This window comes from Episyrphus balteatus, chromosome 1 (genome assembly GCF_945859705.1).
Source record: "Episyrphus balteatus chromosome 1, idEpiBalt1.1, whole genome shotgun sequence".
In the NCBI taxonomy this organism is placed as follows: Eukaryota; Metazoa; Arthropoda; class Insecta; order Diptera; family Syrphidae; genus Episyrphus; species Episyrphus balteatus.
Genome location: NC_079134.1, coordinates 153,030,740 through 153,058,467, shown reverse-complemented (window position 1 = coordinate 153,058,467; position 27,728 = coordinate 153,030,740). Strand labels below are relative to the sequence as shown.

Genomic DNA, 27,728 nt, shown 5'->3' with positions numbered 1-27,728 from the left:
CTTTTGCTATAAGAGTTCGTGCGACCCAAGGCGTGCATTTTATTTATTCTAAATTTTAAGCGTAAGCGTGCTCAAGCAAATTAATTATCGTTTTTAAAAACAAAATTTTTGGCGAACCCCAATAATGAAACTCGATTTCTATTATAATATTCAAAGTTTGGCTTAAAAAATTTAGCTCAAGAGAGACCCTAAACTATAAAAAAATTAAATTCCAAAAATAAAAAAAAAATTATTTTAAAAAACTTCAATAAATTAATGACAAAAAAAATTGTCAGTAGTCGTGAATATTATTGCACTGCACCGTCGAAAACTAACGATTTTCAATAGGTCATAATAATTAATTATATGTACTCTCCAAAATATATAAACCTTGGATGTACACATGTTCTTCTCTTGAAAGATATGTTTTTTATTAAATATGAATAATTTTTTTTTTTTGAAAGAAAATGTTTTGTTTTATTAATTTTTGGAATTACACACACCAAGTTTTTTTTTCTCTAAGAAAAAATCTTAACTCTCTGGAATATTTTTAACTTCACATTTTTTCCAATTCCACTCTTCATAATGATTGTTTTACTTCTCACTTGTTGATAAATAATTACTTCATGGTTCCATAGTAAAAAAAAAAACTCAAGTTTATAATTAAAAGTGAAAACGAGGTATTAAATTGGTTTCATAGGACAACTTATCAACCTCTTTTTGTTTTCAATTTTTCTGAATGATATCCCTTTGTGTGCATATTGCAAATGATGTTAATTAAACTGCAATCAAACTGTCGCCTTTGGAGCCTCATATTCAATATGAACAAATCAATATTAATGATATATGTCGAAACTACGAGGAGACAAATATCCTAAAGGCAAGTAAATGGACATGGAACAATGCAAACCTCGAGATTTTCATTAAATAACACCTCCAGGAAAAGTCAACAGAAACGGAAGAGCTATAATAATTGCAATTGGAATTAAGTCATTGACAAAAAACATATTCATTCATGTGCCAAATACTGTTCGAATTTGTTAAGAGTTCAATAATGTGCTATTAAGTAGAGAGATTCAATCGAAATACGAAGATTAACTGTCTAAAGAAACTTGACTTCAAAGAAATCTGCGAAGAAGATATAAAAACCAATTATTTTTCAAGTGTTTTGAAAGAATTTTTAACTTCTAGTTCTGGAATTTTCTTTATTTTATTACCTCCATTTAAATAAATTTACGATCTCATTCAAAACCTCTAAGAAAAAAATTTAACGATTTTATATTCAAATTCTGTCATCAAAGAACGTAATGAAAAACAAAAACAATACAAAGTGTCATTTTATTAACCAATTCCCATTTCACCAAAAAGCAATTGTTTCATTAAAAAAAAAAACACAAAAGAAACAAAGAAAATAAACAAATTAAGGAGAGTAACACCAAAATACGCCATCGTGCATCATAAAATGCTTCAATTTTATTCTCAACTCTAAATTTTAATCAAAGTACACTCGGGCGTATACGTAATTTATTTTTGTTTTATTGGTCCCTTCATCTCTTATTACAACATACACCATTTGGATGTTAAAAGATAAAATAACAAAAAAACATGCCTCATTTTATTCTATAATTATAATTCCCTTTTGGGGTAAAATATCATCTTACCGACTTGCATAGAAGCAAAAAGATGTTAAATTGTATATTGCCTTGGGGGGGCCATCTTGTCATTGCCTTCAAATTAACCTCATTCAATATTCACTGATTTTCATAAGTATCCTGAGGCTATAATAAATTGCAATTAACATGATACTTGAAGGCAATCGGAGGGCATTAATTTAATACGACCAATATTTCGAAAAAGCTAAAAATCATACTTTTTTTTTTTGAGCCCTAGGAAAAGATCATGTTTAATTTTACCACCAATTAAAAAAAAGAATTCTGTCCTTTTTTTGTGAAAAAGAAAGAAGGACTTGACTTTTCTTTGTGGTTTTACCTACTGCCAGTTTTTTTTTTCATGATTTGTAAAAGGACAAATACCAAAACATGTTTGTTTTTTTTTTTTTTTTTTTTTTTTTTTTGAAATGAAAGAGACACGTTTTGATAATTATTGGCCAAATGTGCGGTCGTTTCAGAAATCGATAACATCAGAAAATGCTTTGGTGAATAGTAAACATTGAACGCGTGGCCTTTTATTGTGGGCTGGACGACGACGATGGTTATAAAAAGGATTCATTTGATGGATGGCAAAGATATTACAACAGCTTTATATGTGTGTTTCTTGTTTTGTTGACATGTTGACAAATTGTTGCAATTAATCACAATAACAATATACAGACAGTTGAGGCTTTATTTCTTCCTTTCTTTTTCTTTCAATCATTTTATCATGCAGAGAAGGATGTGTTATGTAGGAAAGAAAGTTTTTTTTATTTATTTATTTATCATAAATAATGTCTACTCAGATATTTTTTAGAGGTTTTCACACAATTATTACATAATAAGTCTTAATTTTATTGTAAATACAGAAATAGAAATTAAACTGAAGTAAGTTTTGATAAGTTTGAAATTTTTGCTCATAAATGTTTAATATTTTTAAAATCCTTTTTTTAGTAGAGTAACTAAAGCAAATTATTAGGGAACCCGGCCGAACAGCTCTGATTTTGACGATTTTTTTTTTCAAACGTAGGAAATTTAAAATACTTTAAAGTCTATAGATTAAAAATTGCCGGTGTTGCCGTATTGTTTTTTAAAATAAAAATTAAATTTTTTTTAACAAAACCATTTTTTTTGCTTAAATTTCATAAAACAAATGATAGCAAAAGATTCTCTAGGTAATTTAAGGAAAATATATATAAGGCAGTAAGGGACAATCTTCCATCGTTTAAGCGATAAATGCAATTTTCTAACATTCTGACCTCAAACACAAAAAAAATATTTTGAAAACAACGGCAACACCTACAATATTTTAAAATACACTTTTAAAAAGCCAGAAGCCCATTCTTATCTCTTAAATTTAAATCCACTAAATTTAATCAAGACTTTTTGAAAAAATGGTCCTCAAACTCAGAATTAAAAAAAAAATGTTATTAGAAAAATTTAAAATGACTTTTTTCCAAACTTTTTCTAATAAAATATGAATTTATTTAAAAAAAATTTTTGGCCATAAATATTATCAGTTGAATTTCGAAGCAAAAAAGGTAAAATATATCACACTTTTGAAAAAAAAAATGAAAAATTACTTAAATTTCAATGGTTTTTTTTATTAAAACTGAATTTTTGCATTGAAATAATTAATTTTCTCCAAGACTGTGGTAAATAGGACCTTAAAATTTTTGCTATTTAACTTTCAACAGTAAGGGTTATTAAATGAATAAAAAATAATTTTGGGTTTAGATGTTGAACTTTAAAAAAAAAATAAGTTACATTTTTTTCAAAACTTTTATTAAAAAAAGTTCTTCGAAAATGAAATACTTTTTAATTTTGTTCATAAACCGTAATACATATTGACATTTCCTTTTATAATTTGAAATCATAATAAATGCGGACAAACAAATTTGAAAATAAATGCATTTTATATTACGACCAAGTTTAAAAAACGACATGTTCAAATTTTTTCAATAATTTTTTTTTTTTCAAAAATCTGAGTTCAATTACCATTCTTTCAAAAGCCGTTCATTCAATTAACTTAATTTTGATTTTACATATATGACTAAGCTTCTAGCTTTTAAAAAATGTATATTGTAGGTGTTGCCGTTGTGTTCAAATATTTTTTTTTGTGTTTGAAGTCAATTAATAAGAAAATTGCATCTATCGCTTGAACTATGGAAGATTGTCCCTCACTCCCATATATTTTTTTTCCTTGAATTTCCTAGACAATCTTTTGGCATCAATTAATTTATGAAATTTAAGAAAAATTTTTGAAAAAAATTTGTTTTTGTTCACAAAAATCTTCAATTAAATTTAAAAAATCAAAACGGCAACACCGGCAATTTTTAATCTATAGACTTTTAAGTATTTTTAATTACCGACGTTTGAAAAAAAAGATCATCAAAATCTAAGCTATTCGGCCGGGTTCCCTAATATTGCCAATTTTTGAGCTTTAGTTACTCCACTATTTTTTATGTAAAATATCAAATCGCAATATCTAATCAACTTGTTATAATAAGTCTACAACTAATGCTTATGCCCCAGCCTTGAACTTAATAGCTCAAAAAAATTTACCCTCGAAAGATTTCTATTTGAAAAAAAAAACTCTTCTGCAGATAGAAAATGAAGAACTTTGTCTTGTTTTCTTAAAAGGATTCTGAGAACAATCACAATCAGAAGAAAGTTTTTTTCTTCACTTTGTAAGAAATAGACTTTAACATCAAAGAAAATGTTAAGCTCACGAAAGTTAAAGAATAATATTCATTTGTTTCCTGATGCTCCATCATCAAAACAAAAATAAAAAAAAACAGTGAAGGTTTCTAGGTTCCCAAGTATAGAAATTAAAATATGTTTAATGGCTGAGTTGAATTTTAGTTGCTATAACAAAATAGTTTTTTTTTTACGGAAAATTTAATAAACTCCAAATAGTAAGGGAAAGGATTGAGGAAATTATATTTTTCGTATTGAATTGGGTTCAAAGATACAAAAAGTAGCATAATGGAAGCGGTCCCGTTAAAAGATTTTCTTGGATTAAAAATTAAATGAACCAAGAAAGCTAGTGCAGTCATGAACAAAGGCTTGTTTAATTTCAATGTTTTTTTCATAAAAAAATTTTCGAGGTAACATAAATATAAATCAAAACCAAAATTTTCAATTATGCATTTATGGATTTTATAAAAATTTGTTTTTTTTTTTTCTAAAACGAAATATTGAATTTATTTAAAATTTTCTTTCTAAGTTGATAAATAAATTTGTAGAATTTCATACCATTTAGAATTTTTTTTTTTTTTCTAAAAATACATCTTAATAAAAGACATCAAATTACATACTTATTAGCTCAAAATCAATAATATAAATTTTTTTAATCCAATTCGTGCAAATCAAAATCTTTAAAATTAATATTTTAGAAATTCCCAAGGTTTTTTTTATAAATTTGAATCTTTATTCATATTAAAATTATATAAACATTAATTTTTGAAATTGGTAAGAGATGAAGTCAACGTAATAAACCTTCAAAGTAAAAGTAGTCAAAAAAGTTTAAAATCGTTAGAACTGTTTAAAAATAAAATAATGGGATCGGGTCAAAATTCTGGCTTCAAAATTCTGCTTTTCAAAATTCTGCTTTTTTAACGAAAATTCTGTTTTTCAAAATTCTGCTTTTTTTCTATTCTGCTTTTCAAAATTCTGCTTTTTAAAATTCTGCTTTTCAAAATTCTGCCAGTCTTATACTTAAACAAAAAAATTCTGCCAATTCTGTTTTTTTTATAGCTTATTAAAATTTTTGAATATTCATCTTCATTTGACAAATTAAAAAATTTTAAATTATTTTCGGAAATGTTTAGTATTAAAAACCTTTTCTTAATATATTCAAATTTATTCATTTATAAAACAAAAATTAATATGCATTCAAAGAATGACAAATTATTTAGGTAAGTAATCAAATAAGCAGATAATTTTTCAAGAAGATGATTTTACAGAATTTTGCAAAAAATTAAAAAAGGGTTTGGAAAATTTTAAAAAGCGCGCGCTTTTTAACATTTTGAAAACCCTTTTTTAATTTTTTGCAGAATTTTGAAAAACAGAATTATGAAAAGCAGAATTTTGAAAAACAGAATTTTGAAAAATAGAATTTTGAAAAGCAGAATTTTGAAAGCAGAATTTTGACAAAAGAATTTTGACAACGGCAGAATTTTGACACCAACCCTAAAATAATTTTTGGTATATAAAAATTTTCTAAAATACAATTTAAAAAACATAATTAATAGCTATATGCCACTTTTAAGAAATATAATTCAACACATAAAAACGAAATTTCGAAAAAATTCATCAATCCGTTTATATAAATCCAAAAATGTTTTTTTTGATACTACACACCAAAATTTTGATCAAAACCGTTAGAACCGTTTTTGAAAAAAAAAATTTTAATTTGTCCTCTAGGGTATCACCCAAAACTGTTTACTACAAAGCTTGAAGAAATCTTTTTTGGCATTTGTCATGTCTGCAGACATGATTAGGATTACTATCTTTAGTTCGATTTTCTTTCCGAATCCTAACTTACCTTATAGATACGGTGACCATCCGTCTCGGTTTACCCGGGACTGTCCCGTATTTCTACAGCTTGTCCCGGGTTTTTATTTAAGAAACCCGGGACGTGTAAGTGTCCCGTATTTTGTAATTTGTCCCGTGATTGTCCCGTATTTGCAAATTCTCTGATTTGTTCATTCAAAATTTTAAAAACTTTGTACGAAAAACAAGATAAACAGTGGTTGCAAATTAAAAGTTTTTCTAATTTTTTCGTATAAAAGCGTCAGTATGCACCGTTAAGTATGAGTGACAAACGATTGAAAACTCTCCAATTATTCTTGCACAGGTAAGAATTTCTTTCGTTGGTTAAGCTACGTAATGTGCAACGAAAAGTAAAATTTTCGTTGAGCTGGTTTTATAATTTTCAATTCGCCTCTAGACTAGGCTTTAGTTTTTTTAAATTTGTCGTCAATTATTTAACTCCAGTTTATATTTGCCAGGTTGAAAAACTCCATCAGGGAAAGTTTTTTCGAATAAAGAACAGAAGAGCAAAGAACCCAGCTAAATTTCAAAAATGTTTAGGACATGTTAGAAGTTTATTTAATTTAATTTATACAATTTTAAAATCATTTTAAATAAAATTAAAATGTTAAAAAATAGCTCTCACGATTTTGATCCAAAAAATATTTTTTTAGAAGTGATTAACAGTACTTATTAAGTATAAAAATGCTTTTTTTATTTTGTATACGACTTAAATGATTTCAACGAAAATGCTCCCATAAAATCGTTTAAGAAATCTTTATATCAAAATGAAAAAATAATGAAAACGCATTTTAAAAATTTTCAATTTTTTTTTATTTTTATTTTTTTAAAGAATCAATATTTTCAAAACGATCCGAAAAATTTTGTATGTGTCCCGGGATTTGCTTCTGGAAATATGGTCACCGTACCTATAGAAGAAGTTTTATGAATTTACTTATTATTTAAAAACTCAGTTTCTATATTTTTGAAAATATGCATACAAGTACCTAATAGTGTTTTGAAGAATTTTATTCAAATAACCCTATTTAACAAGAATTAATTTTTTGAAGAAACCCAAATGCCTTTTTCTCATGAAAAAAAAAAAATATTATCATTGAATAATTATATATAGAAGTGACACCGATAGTTTCTAGCGCTACAGAATTTTATTTTTTTCGGCAATCAGATGTAGGTACTAAAAAATCCCCAGAGAGAATGGGGCTTGTCTTAGAAAATTATTTTTCCAAAAATTTGTTTTTAAAAAAGGAAATTTCACAAATACAAACGTAACAAAACAAATATCAAATAAAAATAAATTGTATCAACACGTCGACATCCTATAGTAGAAAAAAAAATAAGGAAATTTTACTCACACATAAAACATAAAACAAATATCAAACAAAAATAAATCGTATCGACACATCGACATCCTATAAATGAAAAAATAAAATAAGGAAATTTTACTCATACATACAAAATTACACAAATATCAAACAAAAATATTGAAAAGTTAGTTGACATTATAAATGTATCCATAGTAACTCGAAACTAAAAACAAGAAATTTTGTATTAACGACGAGAATTTGAACAAAATTAAATATTATTGTTGTATATCCTAGGCACGTTATAGCTTATAGGGCATGAAAGTTACCCTTGTTTCAATAGTCCTATTAGCGTAGGTGACAAGGTGATTGCTGTTTAATTTTGCTTTCTGAGTTCGTATCCCCACAGAGATTGCTATTTTTTTTATATTATATTTTGTTTTGGAATATTATGAAATGCGTAACAATTAGAGTCTTTTTTTGCTGAATCGAAACTTAAGCATTTAATTACAACATAAATCCTTATGTGACAGTTTACGCCGAAGTCAAAATAGAGCCTTAAAATTTATGTTCAACATGAATTATTTAAGGTTCGTTTCAGCTAATGGCCCTTAAAGAAAAAAAGAAAAACGTTAAGAAAAACTCAATGTAATAATTTAAATGAGGTAAGAGCTCAAACCAATAAGTCGTTTTGGCTCAAACTTTTTGTTTATTTTTGATTCCAAGGAGGGAAATTTGAAATTTTTTAACGGCACCAACTAGAGATGCTGCAAATAATGATTCGGTCGAATACCGAACATTCGACCACGCTTATATGTACAGTGCGGTTCACTTGGTTAGACGCACCAATTTTCGTTTACATAAATTTCATTTTTTTTTGTGTGTGTGCAAGAATAACCAAAAAAATTGTATTTATTAGAATGGTTATTTAGTTCTTAACCCTTTCGAACCCAAGCTATGAAAATCAATATTAAAAAATGTTTTTTCGGTATTATCGGGTCAAAAACATCACAACTAAGTAATATGAATAGCAAAAAGTTATTTTCCAAAATAATAAATAGCAAAACTAATGTGTTTTTCTCATGTTACATGTAAGTAATATGCACTGCCTATGACCACCAAAAAAAGTCGGAGAACTGAGAAAATAACTTTTTATGAAACTATAATGTATGCTACTTCTTCTAAGCAAAAAATCAAAACACTTTCTGCATTAACATTTTTTATATTTTTTTTTCAAAATTATGACCATATATAAAAAAAAATTTTTTTGCGAAAAAAAAATATGAATTTCAGTCCCTTTCTCGATAAAAAAATTAAAGGTATGATATTTGACTAACTTTTTGTAATAATCCAGTAACTAGGCATTATTATCTTTCAATTAAGCCATCGTAACCTAAAAAATTGTTTAATTTAATATTTTTTATGAATTTCTAAAAAAATGTTACATGAGAGTAACGCTGGGTCCGAAAGGGTTAATAGAAAAACAAAAAGAATTAGTGGGTGAGTGGAAGTTAACGGTACTTTTTAGTCCTTCTTGTCCTTGATGTAAGAAAAAGGGCAGCTTTTTTCGGTTCACATGATTAGACGCACACCTTAAATTAGTTAGTTTGGCGAGATCTATACAACTGATTTTTAAGATATACAGTCAAACTTCTTTATAACGAACTTCTTTATAACGTAATTTTCTCTATAGCGAATTTCATTTCGTTCCCCTTCCCCTTAAAAAACATTCCATACGAATTAGTTTCTTTATAAGGAAGTTCCCTATAACGAAATTCTCTTTATAAAGAACTAATTTTTTTTGACCCAAGAGCAAATTCGTTTCTTTATAACGAAATGTCAATTTTCAAATTTGAAAAAAAGCTCACTAGATTTGTATACCGAGTTTTAAAAGGGAACTCCCCGTTTTGGCAAGAATTTTCTTAAAGTTATTGTATGTATGTATGTTTGGATGCATGAAAAAGGGTACATGTGTTTTAGAAATTGTACGCATATAGCCAGGTGAATCGTTCGTTTGAGTTTACATTTTAAGTTAGCCAATCACAAGGCTATTTCGCTATGAGAGAATATTGATAAAATTAAAAGTGGAGAAAAGAAAAGTATGTGGCTGAAAAATTTGATGTGTCGTTTAGTACACTATCAACAATGTTAAAGAATTAACTAAAAATTTTAAAGTTATGATTCATGTGCATGTTCAATTTCAAAGTTGATATGTTTTAACTAAAAAATATAAATGAATAAATTTCCTTAAGATGAGTTCTTTTTTGTACCATATTATTTTAAAAGAACACATGCAGTATTAAAAAATAAATTTTCTATATAACGAATTTTTTATAAAACTTCTTTATAACGAAGCAATTTTTTGTTCCCTTGAAGGTTCGTTATAAAGAAGTTTGACTGTAGTAGTTTTTTTTGAGATTTTCAAAATACTTTAATGCGAATATCTCAGAATCCTGACGTGATAGAATTTTTTTTGACTTCGGATTCTAACTCATCACATCAAATACTATAAGACAAGTATACTTTTGTTTCTAGGAGAAAAAAAAGCATTACAAGGCGGTTTAGTGAATAAGATATTTATAATTAGAAAAATAGTATATAAAATTACAAAACACGTAAAAATTTTGTTTAATGTATTTTATTATGGTTTTCTTTACATATCCCTCTGTAGGCACACCTCTTTTTTTTTGACGTGATAGGCACACGGGTGCGAATTTGGTTTATGCTTTTTCATGTCGCTAGAACTTTTTTCGGTCACAATATTTTATAGAGAATCAAGCATGAAATTAATGTAGAATATTCCGAGGAATTCGAATATTGTATTCACATTTCCGAAAAAAAAAATATTTTCACCCTTATAAAGAAACTTTTTTGTGACTACTTTTTTGAAAAATCGTAATTTTTTAATTTTTGTCCTGCCATATTATGAGGAATAAGTACTTCAAATTTGAGCTCAATGCGACAAGTAGTTTTAATTTTATACAAGTTCAAATGAATCTAAAAGGATGATTTTTTTAAAAACTACCCACATTTTTCAAAAATCATTTTTACAAAAATGGTACCTGATAGAATTTTTCTGAAACCAGATTTAGATTTAAGAAAATCTAATCTTTCATAATATCAAAAAGTTATTTGAAGGAGAAAAAAATAGTTAAATTTTGCAGACCAGTGTAATCAAATTAAAGGTTCACTTAAATATTTAACTGAATTATACATATTTCTCTCAACCAATATAAACAATTTAATACTCAGATTAAAGGCTAAAGCTCGGCTAAATTTAATACTTGAGTTTCATAACCATAAAATTTAACCGAGCATTAGCTTTTAACCTGAGTTGTTTTTATACACTAGCCCAAAAAGTTTAAGGAACAAAGGAAAATTCGTGATAGCTCCAAAACAAGTACCAATTCGATTTGATTTTTTCTACTAAGATAGATTTTTAGAAAAAAAAAAATTTCAAAATCGTTGGAACCTTATAAATTAAAAAAAAAAAAACTCAAAAATAAAATTGGTATGCAATTTTGTAGAAATTACTAATCCAAAAACTATTATTTTCCCAAATTTTCTTTCTGTTTTATATCTAAACTATATAAATGCTTTTGTATAAAAAATTCGTTGAAATTAAATTGGTAGTTTGGCACGGTTCTACGGTAGGTTAATAATAATTTTAAGAAATGTCCATGATTGCCCAAAAACTATTATATAATTTTTTTTAAACAAAATCACTGGTACCGTTTTCGAGAAAATTAAACATTTCCTAAATTGGTTTATGACAGGTATCGTTATTTTTGATAAAAAAAATTAGTTCTAAAAACCCCTATGGAGATTCTGCAAAAAAATGCTACATACCAAGTTTGATGTTACTCGGTAGATCCATTTAGCTGTTCCTTTGGGAGGTGGCAAAGTACTACTAATAGTTAACTAGCGATTTTCAATGGAACGCACTTTCAACGAATTCAATACAAATCGTATCCACTCGGGAAGAAGAGCATGAGTAGGTAGATGATAGTACTAGATTAAACAAAAAATCTACTACATATTAGCAGACTACCACCTCCAGTGGAACAGGGCTATAGTAATCCCATGTCTGATTGTTATCTCAACTTTTTTTTTGTACGAATGCATAGCTTGACTATATCATGACAAAATAAAAAGCATGTAAAAGCTACATTCTTCTAGTTTTAGAATCTTAGAACCAAATATGTATTTTATTTCAAATGGTGAAATAGAAAAATCATTGGAACTATCCCAAAACCACATTTTCTTGCATTTGCGATCAAAATATGCCCTTTTACCTTTTGAGTTTATTTTAACATTTTATTTATAAATATCGTTTAAAGTTTAGATAACAAAAATGTTTTAATTAAAAATAAAGAAAAGTATACAAAAATGGTACGAAAAGATTTTTTTTTCAAAATTTAATATTTTATAAAAACTTTTAATTTTTATTTGCAGTTGCAAATTTGAACAAAGCCGTATATCCAGAGTCCTTGTTCGCAAACATAAATCAGTTTAAGCAAATAAACGAGGTTGTTTCGTATTGTATTAAAATACTTTAAAATAATGTGAAATATGGCCATATTGTATGAACTTGATCCCTACCTACTCTTGCATTATGCGGTTTAAGAAAATAGTAAGTATATGCCACAGTGCATGTGGAAAACATTCAAACAATGTGAACTACAACTTTGGCCTAGATATTATTACAAAAAGCACCCTAATCAAAATTAAATAAACACTTCTATAACTGAAGAAAATCTTCTTGTCGTTAATAAAAACAAAAAACAAAATCCTTTCAAATATACATAAGAATAAAACATTCAAAAATAAATATTCAATTCAAAATAATACAAAAATTTAAAATAAATTCAATTTCAATATTACAGAAACAAAAATAAACAAACACACTACTAGCACAAAACAAAACTAATACAAATACACCAAATATAAATAATATTGTAAATGTGGTTACTTAGTAACCAAAAGTCCTTTTCAGGGATTTTTCGGCCATCGAATACACAATCCTAAAACGATTGTGGCGCCACCCCTCAAACGATTGTGGCTCCACCCCTCAAACATAGCGGACGTTTTTTCCGGTGTCACTTCTATATATAATTATTCAATGATATTATCCTTCTGCTATAAATAATGACTATGCATAAATTCAGCCAAAAAAGTTAAAATGGCACTATCATTTCCATGCTGCTGTCTCATGAGGCATGATTGGTTCATTATTTGTAATTAAGAGCTACGTGATGTGCACAAGCTTGTGTGCACATGCCTGCCGCAAAAAACTTATGGCAGCTTAGTTCGAAACTTTCAATTCATGTTCTTATATACAAATACCTTTTTCATAAAAAAGTTGAAACAAAGTTAAGTTTCGTTGGAAATGGAAGTAATATTCACAACTATTAGATAAGTTTTTGTTATTTCAATATTTGAGATTGAAATATTTCGATATTAGGAAAGGTATTTCTTTCGATACATTATTAAATAGTGATGTCCCTTTCATATATATTTTTTTATCATTATTTAGGTTTAAACTCTATGAACTAATAATACCTTTTTAACTCTTTTCTAGAAAAATAAAAAAAAAAAAAAAATAAGTTATTGGAAAATTTATCCGCAAACATAAATTCTGAAATAAAAAAACTTTTCAAATAAAAATTCTTGTTTTTATTTTTTGGTTTCATTGAAAGTTTATGTTGATTTAATTGATAACTCCTTTGAAACATGAAAATCCACTGACAATTTGTGTATACTTTTTAGGATTAAAATCCTGGAATTTATAATATTTAATATTATTTTTTTTTTTTTTGTTATTTCAGATTAAAACTGTTTCTCTTCGTTTATTTTTTTTTATTTTTTTGTTTTCCTGTGTAGATTTAATTTGAACTAAACTGATGCTGGACAAAGTTTTTAAAATCACCGCCCCAAGAGAATAAAACTTTATATTTTCCGAGAGAATACATTTTATTCACTAAAAATTCATAACTAAAATAAATGGAATATCAATCTCATTCCTCATTTTTCATATAAAAAAAAACGTAATATGTTGAAAAAAATAACAGAATAAACTATGCATTTAATTCTAGCAAAAATATTTATGAATTCATAAAAAATAATAAAGTTTTTTTTTATTTTTGCTAGAATAAACAACCATAGAATTAGATATTTTATGAATTTATCATGTTGGCTTTTAGTGTTTTTTTTTTTTTTTTTTTTTTGTATGCTGATGAATTTAGTTTATATTCCACATTGATTTCATGATCTATGTGGCTCTTTGGAATTTGTTTTTTTTTTTGTTTTTGTATTTTATAGAAACATTATTTTGCAGAGGATAATATTGTATTAATTGCATTTCAATATATTTAATAAGAATAATATTTACCAATTAATTTAGTAAAAAAAATCTAAATAAATTGGGGATAATTACTACTTAAGCCACATGTTGAAACAATTTTGTGCAAACACAAATTTCAATGGATTCAAATTCCTGATTATCCAAATTATTTTACGCTTAATTTTTATGTAATGAGAATTTTTAATAAATGTTAATTAGGGGTCCAATGTTTTTTTTTTGTATAAATTTCCTTTTCTTTATTCGAGGGCAATAACTAACCATTCTCTGGAGCCGACAATACCTTAATTTAGTAAGACTATGATAATCCCTATCGAATAACAAAATTTGAGGTAATAATTTTGGATTTAAAGAGGATTTGGATTGGAAAAAAAAATTGTTTTAAACTTTTTGTGTGGGACACCACACTCTTTGTGTTATTTCAAATAGAATAGCGTATAACCAACGGACAAGCAAGACGCTTCCAACGATACGTCTTTTGATAAATTATGATAAGTAGTTTAGAAGCTATGATGGAACAGATGAACATAAAAAATACTTACTATTCAAACTAGTGATGGGCACTATCGAATGATTTGAACTATCGATAGTTAGTAACTGAATGATTTGAACTGTCGAATAGTTCATTCATTCATTCATTCATTTATTCATTCGAATAAAAACTATCGAACTATTGAATAACCTATCGGATAAAAACTATCGAATAAAAACTATTGAATAAAAAAAACTATCCGAATGAAAAACTATCGTATAGTAAAACTATTTTAATGAAAAAAAACTATCGTTTAAGAAAACTATTCGAATGAAAAAACTGTCGAATAAAAAACTATCGAATGAAAAAACTATTCGAATGAAAATAGTAACTAAATGAATAAATGAATGATTTAAAACTATCAAATGAATAAATATTTTTCAACTATAGATAGCTTGATAGTTTTTATTCGATAGTTCCCATCACTAATTCAGCCATATTACACTCCTTTTAGCTTTCCCATAGTCGTGTAAAAATAATACACCTGTTCCACTGAAATATAAATCTAGTAACAAAAATTTTTTTTGTTTTGTTAATTATTATAATGTATGTAAAACAATAACGTAAAAAGTCATAAGCATAAACACATGTTGAAGCAAAAAATAACAAGAAAACAAAATTTCTCCCAAAAGCAACACGTGCTTTATATAAAAAAAAACCATTAATTTTGTTTACATTTACATGCGAGCAGAGAGTACGGGTTAAAAATCCTTGAGGCACACACATAACATGATACTACATGACACATTTCAAGAGATTTTTAATGAGGTGTGTCCTTAGCTACATATATTGAGGTAGAAGAAAAGTTGCTCATTCTATTGGAGGTTAACCTTGAACACAATCTGTGTTTTTTGTTTTAACTGAACCCTCTATCACTTGTTGTTTACAAAAATATTCTGAATAATTTTGGATCATGTTTCATACCGACAACATTGGTTAAATTTTATGGGATTAACCTTTTTATTTTAATAATGTAAACGTACCTTTATTGTACCTAAATGTAAATATGGAAAATATGCATATGCATGATATATTTTATGAATATGTGAGACTTGTTGTTTTCTTAAAATATACGAGAATGAGACTTAATTTATGAATGTATACTGATATTGAAACAGGGCTACCTCCGCTGTTTATTGATACTCTTAAAACCCACTTCGACTATGTGCTCAAAGTACTAAAAATGAGCTCCTCAAGGCTGATCTTTAGAGTTTTATTTTAAACTATCTGATCACAAACAAACTGAACTTTGTCGGAGCTTGGTTTCAAATTTCGAGTTCCGTGAATGAAATACTGGTACTCAATTTACATGATCATTCAGCATTAAAACAATCTCTTTATCAGTTGGTGACCAAATTAGATGAACAATCTCACCAGAGTTTCATCAACCAGGCCAAATCATCGCAATATAGAGATTTTTACAGCAACCTGCAGTATGACCTAGGACCTCTTAGTTATTTTAATGATAAGAATTCTACAGAAATGATATCGCTGATACTACGAGCTAGAGGGGAAATCCTTCCTCTTAATTTCATTCCACATAGACCTGATTTGCCTCTCGAGTGTGACATCTGCAACATGCATGCCAGAGAAAACGTGGCACACTTTCTAGGATCATGTCCAATTCTCCAAGAAATGAGACGAAATATTTTTGGAAAAAACCATTTGACATCAGAGGAAGTTATTCAAATTTTAAATGGGGCACAAAGTTGGGAAAATTTGTACAAATTTGTTCGTTTGGCTCTAAGTTATAGAAAGAAAACACAAACAGAAAGCTTTTGATCTATCAGTTTTGATTTTTAAAATAAGAAATTCAAAGAAAAAAAAAATTGTTCTTAATATTGTAAACTATTATATTCTATTTGAAAAATTAACAAAAAACGCATTGTATAAAATATTATATTATATTCTGTCAATCTAACTGACGGTTATATACCAGGTCGTAATCGACTTGTATTTAAATATTGTATTTATAAATTTATTTTTTTTTTATGCTTCAATAAAGTCTAATCTAATCTAATCTAATCTACTGATGTTGGAGGTGCCAACAGATTTCAAAAAAACTTGATAAATTATAATAAGTGCTTACATGCTTAGGTACCTACACAAGTTGAACCAACATCTTTACATCATATAGGTACCTACAAATTGCAGGTGTACCTACTTCAGCGATCGATGTGGATGGAGAAAAGTTTGTTTTGGGTCAAAAAAGTTTAAAAAATAAAAAAAAATTATTATTTTGAGAACCTTGGCCAACATAAGTTGCACATTGCGGTTCATGGATGAAACATTCCATGTTTTATAAAAGTAAGGATGCCATCAGATAGTGTTCAGTAAATGCTACAAGACCTCATCATTAGCTTGTTTTTGACAAAAAAGTGTTCATGTGCCGTTTTTTCCCTGGACCCTTCAAATGGTTGCATACAATTTTTGTTCAATATTCGTCAAATTTCTTACAGTTTTAGCCATCAGACCATACATTAGTGTCAATATGTATTATATTTGAAAAAGCTTATGTATGGTCAAATAGCCAAAATTGTAAGAAATTCGACGAATATTAAAAAGAAATATTTAATGCAAACATTAGAGAAAAAAGTATTTAATGCAAATTTAATTTTGAATTTAATTTATTTTTTCAATGCAGATATTTTTACTTGCTCAATAGGGCAAGTATTGGTTTCGTGTCGAAAAAAAAAAATTGAGGTTTTAATCAAAACCAACATAACGATGATGGAGAATTCCGAAAAAGTGGGTCTCGCGTCGCAATTCCGTCCGTGCGTCTGTGCGTCCATATGTACACATTTCCACAGCCTAAACGGGTGGACGAATTTTCTTCAAATTTGGTACCAATGATTTTTATGGAATTCTGAAAGTTGGTTTTTTTTTGTTTTTTTATATCTCATTTAGAACGTATATACCTCCCATACAAAAAAATACGACATTGCGAATTTCTCAAAAACGGCTTTAACGATTTTGATTTAACTTTGTATACGTAATACTTAAAGCAGTGGCAATAAAACTGCATTTTTATTTTTTCTCAAAAAAGTCAAATAACAAAAAAAAATTATTTTCATTTAACAAAATTTTGCCCTAAATGTCGGTTCTTCGCCAATTTAAATTTTTTTTTAAATTTAGATCCAGCTTTTAAAATCTACAAGTAGACTAACATAAAAGTGCTTTGAACTGCAAGAGCAAGTACGTGCGACCCCAGTCGTGCATTTTATTTTATATGCAATTATTTTTCTGTTGCAATACAATTTTTTTTTTAAACAAATTTTTTCAGTTGCAATAGATACTTTTTTAAATGCATTTTTTTTTTTTTCAATTGATATTTTTACAACCCTTGTTTCGTCAACTATTTTCATTTTTCAATCTTAAACTTGTTGATGGCCACAAAGTTCCTTTATTGCAATCCGATTCAGATACTTTTTTTTAGAAAATTATTGATAAACTACAGTCAAACACTCATTTGACGTTGCGTTCCGAGGTAGGTACTGTCAGTTTTTGTTTCATGAATCGATCGATAGGTGATGCTCATTTGAAAAGTTTGAATTCTAATTAAGTTTGAATCATAATTTGTCGGATTTTATAAGTCATTGAATATGAATTTTTTTCTGTTTTTGTTGAGGTTAGGATTTGTGTCATGTTATTTGTTGATAGTTTTAGTTATTTGGAATGTTTAAAAAAAAAAAAATTACATGGCTTTCGTTGGTCGTAAAGAGCTAATTTTTTTAATAATTGTAGAGATTAAGAGGATTGAATACCACCTTTAGAAATGTTACAACAGGTTTAACAGACAATATAACTTTTATAAAAAAAAACAATATTTTGCAAAGAAAGATAGAGGAATACATTGTTCTTTAATGTTTTTTGCTGTTCTATAGATAGAATATTCGGCAAAACCCAAAAAAAAATCCAATCCACACATGAAACCTATCTGATAATAGTGAAATTGAAATGGATATCGAAATGGCCTTGTCGTAAAAAAAACTTCATCACTTGGGCAAAAGAAGCGAGTTGGATATTCTTTTTTTTTCAATTAGTTTAAATTCAAAAATTAATTTACTGTTATTTAATATTATAATATTTTACTTTTCAAAATCGAGTTGTTCTAATTTCACTTTGATGTAAAATTTTAATCTTTTAGTGGAAAAAGTTATAAATATCAACAAAAATTCTACAAAATATTCCGAGTCTTTATTTTCTACAAATATGTTTATTCAGTTTTAATTTTTTTATTATGAAGACCTTGATTTGACCAATTCTCGTTAAGAAATCGAATTTCGAACGAAAAACTGAAACTGAACTGAAATAAAATACCATTATCTTAGCAAAAATAAGTCTGTTTAAAACAGAAATATTTCCATTTTTTTTTTTAATTTACAAAACTACATAGTTCTACTTGTTGATGGCCACAAATAGACTACCCAAATTGGAATTGGGTTTAAAAATTTTGAGAAAAGTAGAAACAATCTAATAAGAGTAGAGTTTCAAAATACGATTTTAGCTGGATTTTTTTTTTTTTTTTCAGTGTTGTTTTTTGTATTAAAATCATTAAGCTATTTTCTGAAAATTAACACAAAAATAATATAGATATTAAAAGAAAAGTTAATTGAACTGTACCAAAATTGAAGACATTGTGCGCACCCATTTAGGTGGTGCATTTATGTCGCTGGATCATCCAAATCAAAAATCATTCGTTAAATAATAGTTTGCTAAGTAAAACTGGGGGAATTATTACAAAATTTAAATTTTTTTTTACTTTCTTGGAACACTTTGAAGGAAAAACGCGATTTTTTAGAAAAAAAACGGTTTATTTGTCATCGTAAAATAAAAATTACTAACAAATTTGTAAATTACGTCCAAAAATAGTGTTAAAAATTTGAAAAGGATCATTGCAGCAGTTTTTAAGTTATGTGTAGCACTTAAAATTTTGACACATTATTCTTGTATACCTACCTAAAAAATGTGTTCTACTTCTATATTTTTCTTTCCGTGCTTAAGTGATACCGTCAATACCAATTAAACAAAATTCATTAATTAATTTTTGTAACCCTCTTGGTATAAATTTCATATTTTTCCGAAATTTCACCTTTTTTTTGTAATTTTGACCCGTTTAAAACCTTAAATTGAAGAAATTGATACAATTTTTTTTGTTGGTACAATCTAACATGCCAATATAAATATTGCTTACCTTCTTCAATGGTTGTTGATTTTGATCCAAAAAAAAAAAAAAAAAACAGATACCCCCTATTTGTATTCTTCCAATTAATTTACAATTTGCCACTTAGAACTGAGGACAATATTTACAAATCAGCTTAAAAGGGCAATAACTGTATTCAAAAGACAATCTGACAGCGTATAAACACTAAACAACTGCTGTGTTTTGTGTCCCTTCAAACCATTATACCTTCAATATTTGCACAAAAAACCCCAAGAATATATATACTACAAAGTATATTATTATACATCTTCTATCTAAAAAGGTATGTGTATATGGATGAATGTTTGTCTTCAAGTTAATGTACACAACACCGACTACAACATGTGTGCCCTTTCGTAATCCCTTTGCAACTATACAAGAGAAGAGAACCATCCAAACGGTTGTGTTTGCAGATTTTTCCTCATATTTCATGACATTGATTAAATACCTAACGTCTCAACACACACAACATCACAACATATAAAATAAACTCGTACACCGGGAGGGAACACGTTTTCCAGAAACAAGAACAAAAAACCAAAAACAAGCTAAGCCATCTATAATTTTGCCAACAATATTCACTGGAGCATAAAATTTTATCCTCTCTCTCGTCCTTGGTTCCCTCGAGAACTGTTGGAGTCGACAAAAAAACAAAAAAACATGAATAAATACAACTGAAGTGGTCCTTTTATCCTCAGGAGGAAAAGTCCTTCAAATTTTCCCTATCCTAACATATAATATTTTGGTCAAACAGGAAATAATTTGTTTCATTTTTTTTTCTTCCATTTTTTTCACAGATAACCACAGTAGAACAAGAAAGCGGTAGTGATACAAACGCAACCCATTTAACAACTGATGAACTTGATGTTATCAATCAGAGTGTAGAGCTTCAGTGTCTTGTTCAGGAACACGTTGAATATTCATTGCATGGTAATTCTACGGAATTTTGCTCGACATCATTTGACTCCATTTTGTGTTGGCCTCGGACACCACGGGGGACATTAGCCGAATTACCCTGTCTCGATGAGTTTCAAGGGATTCAATATGACAGTACACGTAAGTAGATAGCTATACTATTTTAGCAAAAAAGAAAAAAATTAGCCAGACGACAAAGATAATTATCTCCTAATTGAAAAATAAAAAGGGGTTACCATACCAACCTGACTGACTGACGGGGACTGACTTCAGGGACGACCAAGAATGATGACGACCTCGTCGTTGTTTGGCTCCTTGTGAAATGAAAAAAGGACATTATTTATTAAAGAGGTGTGTATTTGATGAAGAAGTATGTACTTGAAAGCAGAAAATACTACTTGACAGGAGTTTTTTTTTCTATTTATGTATAGTAAATGGGAGGAAAATAAAACCATTTTGTCCTTGTAAAGATGTAAGGCTAATTTAAGAGGAGGGTGCAGATAAAAGTCTCATTTTTGGTCAAAAATCTTTGAAAAGTATATTTTGAAGAAAAAAAAAATGTTGCGTATACACCACAGTGACCCATTTTGTTAATAATTTATATAAAAGCCTGTAATTTTGGCAATATTCTTTTAAACGTATAGGTTAAAGTTTCAATTGAAAGCAGACATACCATCATAACCGTTTAGAAACCCCATTATAATTTTCAAAAAAAAAATTTAATATAATGAAGCTCTATTAGAATTAAAAAAAAAAAAAAAAAAACAGGGAACAATATTGTCATTATTTATTTTTGGGAATTTTGGTAGTCTGTGTCTTAGTGAAAAATTACCGTATTTAGATTAAGCAACATTATCAAAAGTAATAATTTTGTAAAAACTTACAAAATCACAAAACTAATCAAACATGGATTAAGAACCACTTAAAGATTGATATTTTTCAGAAACAAAAAATGAGATATAAAAAAAAACAAAAAAAAAAAACAACTTTCAGAATTCCATAATAATCATCTGTACCAAATTTTAAGAAAATTCGTCCACCTGTTTAGGCTGTGGAAATGTGTACACCTGTACAGATGGACGCACAACCGCACAGACGCACAGACGTACAGACGCACGGACGGAATTGCGAGATCCACTTTTTCGGAGTTCGCCATCATCGTAATGTTGGTTTTGATTAAAACCTCAATTTTTTTTTCAACACGAAACCAATACTTGCCCTATAGAGCAAGTAAAAATCGTGTAGTCAGTATTGTAATCGTGTCTTCAATTGTAGAGATTAACCTTATTATAAGACATATGATGGAAAATATTGGGAAGTATCTAAATGAGCAAAAGGTTTAAATCACAGTAGGCCAAATTCACACCATATGCTATATCTCCATTTGCTCATTAAGATACTTCGAAATTTGTTCACCAAAAGTTTAGTAATTTTTATTATTTCACATGATGTGAAAAAAAAACACTATAGGCACAAAAATTACAAAACTATTAATCCTAAATTACTTCTTCACTTGTATATGCTATTATTTTTCAACGTTTGGGTTTTGGCACTGGTCAATGGAAAAGTATTTGTTGGCGTCATACCTTTTCTCTCCAACCAACAGAATTCAAAATCATATCTAAAGAGGTAAAACAAATGTTTCTTTTACTTTGCAGCCTTTTTTTAATTTCGATATAAACATTAGGCAGGGTCACAAATGTATGGACAAATTTTTTTTTGCTGATTTTTATACAGGCACAGTGATGAAAAGGTGCCAAACTGTGAATAGAACAATAATATAAAGTTTGGTTATAATCAGACTTTATCTTCTGCCTCCGGTTGCCCAGCCAAATTTTCTATGAACTTTGGTCCTAAAACCTTAGGAAAAAACTCAGGCCTTTTTCGAACCATTCTAACTTTTGTTTCAATAATGTCAAACATTTCACACTCGTTTTATTTGTTAACATAGTCCAAATCAAACTCCTCAAAAACTTTCAGCTATGTAGGATTAGTAGTTTCTAAGTAAAAGGCTTTAAAAAATCGCAAAAAGAGTAGCTGATTTACTCCCTAACACACTAACTAACATTTATGATAAAAATTATGGCAAACTTCTAGTTTTCATAGAAACTTGTTATGGTCATGGATCTTGAAGTACATACCAAGAAAAAAATCGAAAAATTGAGATTTTACATTCAGGGGGCGTGGTAACCGCCCATTTTGGTAGAATTAATATCAATTATTAAAAGTATACTTCTGAATACCCTAGAATCTTGAAACTTGGTAGAATTGTAGTTAATGCAAAGGAAACATATTCAAACTTACGATTTTCTACCGTGGAGGCGTGGTATAATGTTTGTAAGATATAATGTTTCATAAATTAATTAGAAAGTCTTAGTTTTGGTTTTTTTTAATTTCTCAAAAACGACAAAACATTTTTGCATCCGGTTTTCTGTTTTTGCTTACAAATAAATAAGAGCATTGAATTTTGAAAACTTAAATAGAACTTAATCACATAAAATAAAAAAAAAAATTAGTTCGCAAATTTAATAAAATTTTTTTCAAAATTTTGATTTTGAAAATTAATTAATTTTTCAAAAACTGTTTTATAAAACAGCTTTATTTGAAAACAAAATAAAAAAGAGATTTTGGGTTTAACAAAAAGGTATAACATGTTGTTGTAGGTATAACCGTTGATTTTTAATAATATTTTTTCCTAATTAAATCATTTTTTTAGAAAATTGCCCCTCCTGACTAAACGGGGGCGAATATTAAACCCCTCCAATACGATTTTTTCTTGTCCGGACCCAACCTACACGCTTAAGCTTTTTGGCACATGCTCCTGAATTAGCTTTTATAAGAAATGAGATAATAATAAATAAAGCAAAGCATGTGTGGTTTTTAGGCAAAAATCAGCTTTTTCAGAAATGAACCCACAATCCGGAGGCACTTAGGGTTAAAATAATAAAATGAAATTTTACTTATAAGCTAACCGAACCATTTAGCACCTGTTAATCGCTGAGCCTTTTTGAAAATCCAAACAATTTTATTTTTACCCACCCTAATAAACATATTAAATGTGGAAAAAAAAAATAATAAATATTGTGGCACGACATGTCATACATTCGACACCCTTTAAAGGAGCAATGCCTAGGGACCTACAGTTTACCGCCGAATCCGAACGGCTCATTTTCAAAACAATTAATTCTTCGCAAGAGGCAGTACTCCTGTGGAGTCTGAGAATCGAACTCACGACCTCTGGCACCATAGTCCATCGCACTAACCAACGCGCCACAGAGCCCTATGTTTAGATGTGAAAACTTCCAGAAAATAAATTTTGAAAATTTTGACTCTTTTTTTCATTCAAGCAATAAAAAAAGAACTCGAAATCTTTGAGATAACCATGTTCAAAATTGAAAGCTAATGTCGTTTTCGATTGGTCTCACTCAAGGACTCACTCATTCCAAAAATGACGTTCGATTAAATATGTTTTAGTGATTTTGAGTCGATTCTGATTTGAAATCGAGAAAAGAGTTTCTATTCTGAAAAGCGTTTTATCTGACGTTTCATGCCAATAAAAAACTTTCAGAAGACTTCTGAATGCATAATACATAAGTATTATACTTTCCCAAATTTTGTCCCTATCATCAATTAATATAGTCCAAGAGACCACACAAAATTTTGGAAGTGAAGGCATGTATAACCAAAATAAAAAATGCAGTTCTATAGCTTTATTAGTTTTAATAACTAATTTTAAAGTCTGGCAGCTTTAATTCGTGAGTTTATATGGTTTTTTCGTTTATATGGTTTTTTCCTAGTCTTCCAATTAATTTGAGTAGGCTAAATTCACAATTTTTCACATTCTGAATATAGGGACTGATTCTCTGTCATTTTCTCTTAGCATGAAGACCATGCGATAAATAGAACTCATTGTGAAAATTACTTTATACCATAAAAACACAGAAAATGTTGAAATGTTCTATTAGTTTTGTATAGTAAAATGTTGCGTGTACGCCATAGTGATCCATTTTGATAAAACATTGTTATACATAAACGCTCTTAAAAGCTAAGGTATAGAATTTAAGAAGACAAAGAAAATATAACTAAATATTTTATTAGGTTGTAAGGAGGAAAAAAAATAATCAAATTAAAAAATCAATCTACTTCTACGTATTGATAGCCTCCTCCTTTAAAGAGTCGGTTAGACTTTTAATTTTTAATTTTTTTTTTTATTTTTACTTGCTGTATGGGGCAAGTATTGGTTTCGTGTCGAAAAAAAAATTGAGGTTTTAATCAAAACCAACATTACGATGATGGAGAATTCCAAAAAAGTGGGTCTCGCAATTCCGTCCGTGCGTCTGTGTGGTTGTGCGTCCATCTGTACACATTTCCACAGCCTAAACGGGTGGATGGATTTTCTTCAAATTTGGTACAGATGATTTTTATGGAATTCTGAAAGTTGGTTTTTTTTTGGTTTTTTAATATCTCGTTTAGAACATATACCTTTCATACAAAAAAATACGATTAGGAATTTCTCGAAAACGGCTCTAACGATTTTGATTAAACTTTGTTTACAAAATATTTAAAGCAGTGGCAATAAAACTGCATTTTTATTTTTTCTCAAAAAAGTCAAATAACAAAAAAAAATTTTTTTCATTTAACATAATTTTGCCCTAAATGTCGGCTCTTCCCCAATATCAATTTTTTTTTTTTTTTAATTAGAGCCAGCTTTTAAAATCTACAAGTAGACTAACATAAAAGTGCTTTGAGCTGCAAGAGCAAGTACGTGCGACCCCAGTTGTGCATTTTATTTTTTTTACGTTTGTTAACTTATAACTTTCGACTGGGTGAACCAATTTTGATAATTCTTTTAATAATTGAAAGGTGGTACTTGCAGAGTGGTCCCATTGCAATTTTTTGTTTCTGAAAAATAAATACCACATTTTCTGCGTTCACTTTATTTATTTAAAATTTATTTATACATTGTATTTTAAATTGATATTTCCAATTGCCCCTCTATGCAAATGTTTTTTGTCGCTGCCAACGGAACGCCAGCGTGGTTGTTTTTTTTTTCAGACAAATTCCTATCGCAAATTTTCAATCTTTTGCGCTACTGCTTTTCTGAAAATTATTATATTATATATGGGTTCATATTACTGGTCAGTTTACATTTATAAAAAGTGCTGGGATAATAAAACAAAATTTGACTATTGTTGAATAATATTATTAAAATGGCATATATCCGTTTTATTGTAGGTACAGATACATTTATTAAGTTGATGCTTATTTCTATGAAATAGCTATTCAATGCATTATTTGTGTTACTGCCAATTCAGATTTTGTTACGGAATAAACTGTTGAGGAAGTACGCAAATCATTTTCCCAGAAGATATTTTAAACGAATATAGTTTTTAAACTGAAAAATCATTTTCACAGAATTAATATGAAAATTTTTACTTTTTGTGTTTGATGTTAAGTAAAAACAGGAAACCATCCAAAATGAACTTGAATGCTTTTACACAAAAAACTTAATGCATATTTAACAAAATCCATCATAAAACAAATTTTCAACTAATATTCCATTTATGCTTAAAAATATTGTTTTTATTTTTTTGTTTGCAGAAAATGCCACCCGCTTTTGCTATCCCAATGGAACATGGGAAAAATATACAAACTATGACCTCTGTCTTCACCTGCCCGCCCCATCATCAGTACCAGAATTCGATCCAATCATCGAATTGCCAACTATCATTTATTACGTAGGATACACCATCAGTCTGGTGTCTTTGACACTGGCAGTTATAGTTTTTATATATTTTAAGTGAGTTTTATTAGCAGGTCCTTTCACATAAAAAAACACAATAAATCCTTTTTAATTCTCCAAATTAAAAAAAAAACATACAAAACAAACCTTTTAAACATCACATTTTTATACCATCCACACCTAAAACATTTATATTGATCATCATGTTGAAATTTATGATTCCATTTTATTGGTTTTTATCCTCCGAATATTTTCACAGAGAATTACGATGTCTGCGAAACTCCATTCATGCGAACTTATTTTTTACCTACATAATGTCAGGCTTATTGTGGATCCTTACATTGTCCGTGCAGGTGAGTTGAAAATCTCTTTTGGCTTTTCTGTTATGTTACACAAAATTCCCGAAGGAATATAAAAAAAAATAATGAAAATGTGAAATTTGTGAGGCATAATGCTGACCTTTGGTAAGAGATGAAATATTTATCAACGATTGTGTCCATTGAGTGTGTGTTCTTTGTCGTGTATATTTGTGTAATCGTTGTCGCTCTTACTTGGGATTTGGATGGTATTTTGACATTTGGTTGATATTTTGTTTCTGTTTTTTTTTTTTTATGTTTTTTTTTTAGATATCAATGCGAACAGGATTGGGAGGATGCATAGTGCTAGTGACAGCGTTTCATTTTTTCACTTTGACAAATTTCTTTTGGATGCTTGTTGAAGGTAAATATTAGTTTTATTTTTGTGTACTCTGAAAATACACATGTTATTAATAACATTTTTAATACTACTCAAAAAACAGTAAAAGGAACAAATCGATTCGTAATTTTTTTTTTTTTTAATCATGCACGATTTGATACGTTTCCACTTCAAAATAACATTCTCTCCCGGTTTAGTTGTACCTACTTGTTTGCTAAGGTGCTTCAAATATGTAACGTATGCTTTGTACAATTTTCGGCTTAAATATAAATGGAAAATGAGAAAAAATTTTCTGGATAAAGGTTAAGGGATGTTGTTGATGTAGGTACTCTTTTCCAAATGCAAGATGATTTTGTTCGTTAGTTTTATTGAGAAATGTTTTTTCTAGGTGTACTTGTACCCTTGTTTAACTATATCACTCTTTTTATAAATGAAGATACATTTGGTGCTGTTATAATTTTAAAGTTTTGCGATAATCATAATCATGTCGGCAGTTTTAAAGTGATCTTTTTCCTCTATTCTGTAGATAGTAAACTTATCTTTTACGGATCTGATAGATGTCATGAGTCTTTTTAAAAATAACTTATTTTTTTAAATGCAGCTCACACACACTTTACTCTTTTGTCTAGTGTGTTACTTTTGTTTGCTACTTTAAATGATCTCTGATATTATTTCGGTTCATTATGTTTCCTAACCTTGAAAAACAACCTTGAAAAACAACAACTCCAGTAGAAGTACGTTATTGTCATAAGGAATTAAGCTAATCTTGCATATCAAACATTTTAAGACATT

The 27,728-nt window shown here is 28.3% G+C and overlaps 1 protein-coding gene across 2 annotated transcripts in view; it reads left to right on the top strand.

Moving 5' to 3' along the window:
- The window catches only part of LOC129917422 (diuretic hormone receptor), a 119,164-nt gene that overhangs the window by 45,920 nt on the left and 45,516 nt on the right, over positions 1–27,728 (top strand). For both annotated transcript variants that reach the window (XM_055997690.1, XM_055997689.1), the window contains exons 2-5: positions 20,380–20,638; positions 26,099–26,297; positions 26,500–26,593; positions 26,867–26,960. In XM_055997690.1, the coding sequence (XP_055853665.1) occupies positions 20,380–20,638; positions 26,099–26,297; positions 26,500–26,593; positions 26,867–26,960 (646 nt within the window). The remainder of the gene's footprint in view (positions 1–20,379; positions 20,639–26,098; positions 26,298–26,499; positions 26,594–26,866; positions 26,961–27,728) is intronic.